A 942-nucleotide genomic window follows, 5' to 3' on the forward strand; every position below is an offset into this window, starting at 1 on the left:
AATTTATGTTTCAAATTTGACTAAATTGATATTCAGGAACTTAAAATCATGCACTCAGCTTCCGTCATTAGGTCAGCTGCCTGAACTTAAAGAGCTTTCTATTGAAGATGCAACCAAAATAAAGAAAATTGGGCCAGAATTTCTTGGTTGTGATGTCAATTCAACCAGGATTGCTTTCCCCAAACTTGAACGGCTTCAACTATTGAACTTCCCTGAGTTGGAAGAATGGTCTTTTGGCATAGAAGTTGAGCAAAATACATCTCCAAGACTCAAGTTGCTTCCATGTTTACATAAACTAATAATCAGGAATTGCCCATTGTTGAAACAGCTTCCAGAAGGTCTAAAGTACTCTTCTATGAAGTTTCTCGAGATAGTTGGAGCTACAAGTTTGAAATCAATTGACAATCTTCCTGCTGAAATTGAGGAACTACATTTAAGTTACTGTGAAAAATTGAAAGTGGTTTATTGTACCCCTACGTTAAAGATGCTCGAAGTTCAAGTTTGCAAAGCTTTGTCTTGCGTGAAGAAGCTTGATTCATTGCAAAAATTATCTTTCAATGATTTTGAAGGGGAAAGCCTTCCAGAGTGGCTATTGATGTTTTTGCGACAACGGGGATTGCAAAATGATTCTAATGATGACTTCCTGCTTGACTTGTACTGTAGTGATGAGGTTCTTCGAAAATGCGTAAAAGGAGGTTCTTATTGGGACCTAATTCAACACATTCCACGAGTAAAATTGTTCTCGGTGTCTGAGTTTGTCAATGTAGTAAGCAACCTTATGTTTCCAATGCAAATATTTAATTAATTCAATGTAGACTACTCTTTTGATATTTGCTATTTGATAGTAGTTTTTTATGTTTATGTTTATGTGGGTTGTTGGGTAGTTTATTTCCTGCTTTTTTATTCTATTTATTTTCATGTTGGCTTGTATAAGAACTATTG

The 942-nt window shown here is 35.2% G+C and overlaps 1 protein-coding gene across 1 annotated transcript; it reads left to right on the forward strand.

The window, feature by feature from the left end:
- Window positions 1–4: 4 nt before the first annotated feature.
- Window positions 5–855, forward strand: LOC110105621 (putative disease resistance RPP13-like protein 1; the record flags this gene model as incomplete). Its single annotated transcript, XM_020835196.2, has 1 exon — window positions 5–855. A coding segment is annotated over one exon (801 nt), but the record flags the coding sequence as incomplete, so codon positions are not given.
- Window positions 856–942: the final 87 nt, after the last annotated feature.

Source organism: Dendrobium catenatum, unplaced genomic scaffold (assembly GCF_001605985.2).
Source record: "Dendrobium catenatum unplaced genomic scaffold, ASM160598v2 original_scaffold_130054, whole genome shotgun sequence".
Classification (NCBI taxonomy): domain Eukaryota; kingdom Viridiplantae; phylum Streptophyta; class Magnoliopsida; order Asparagales; family Orchidaceae; genus Dendrobium; species Dendrobium catenatum.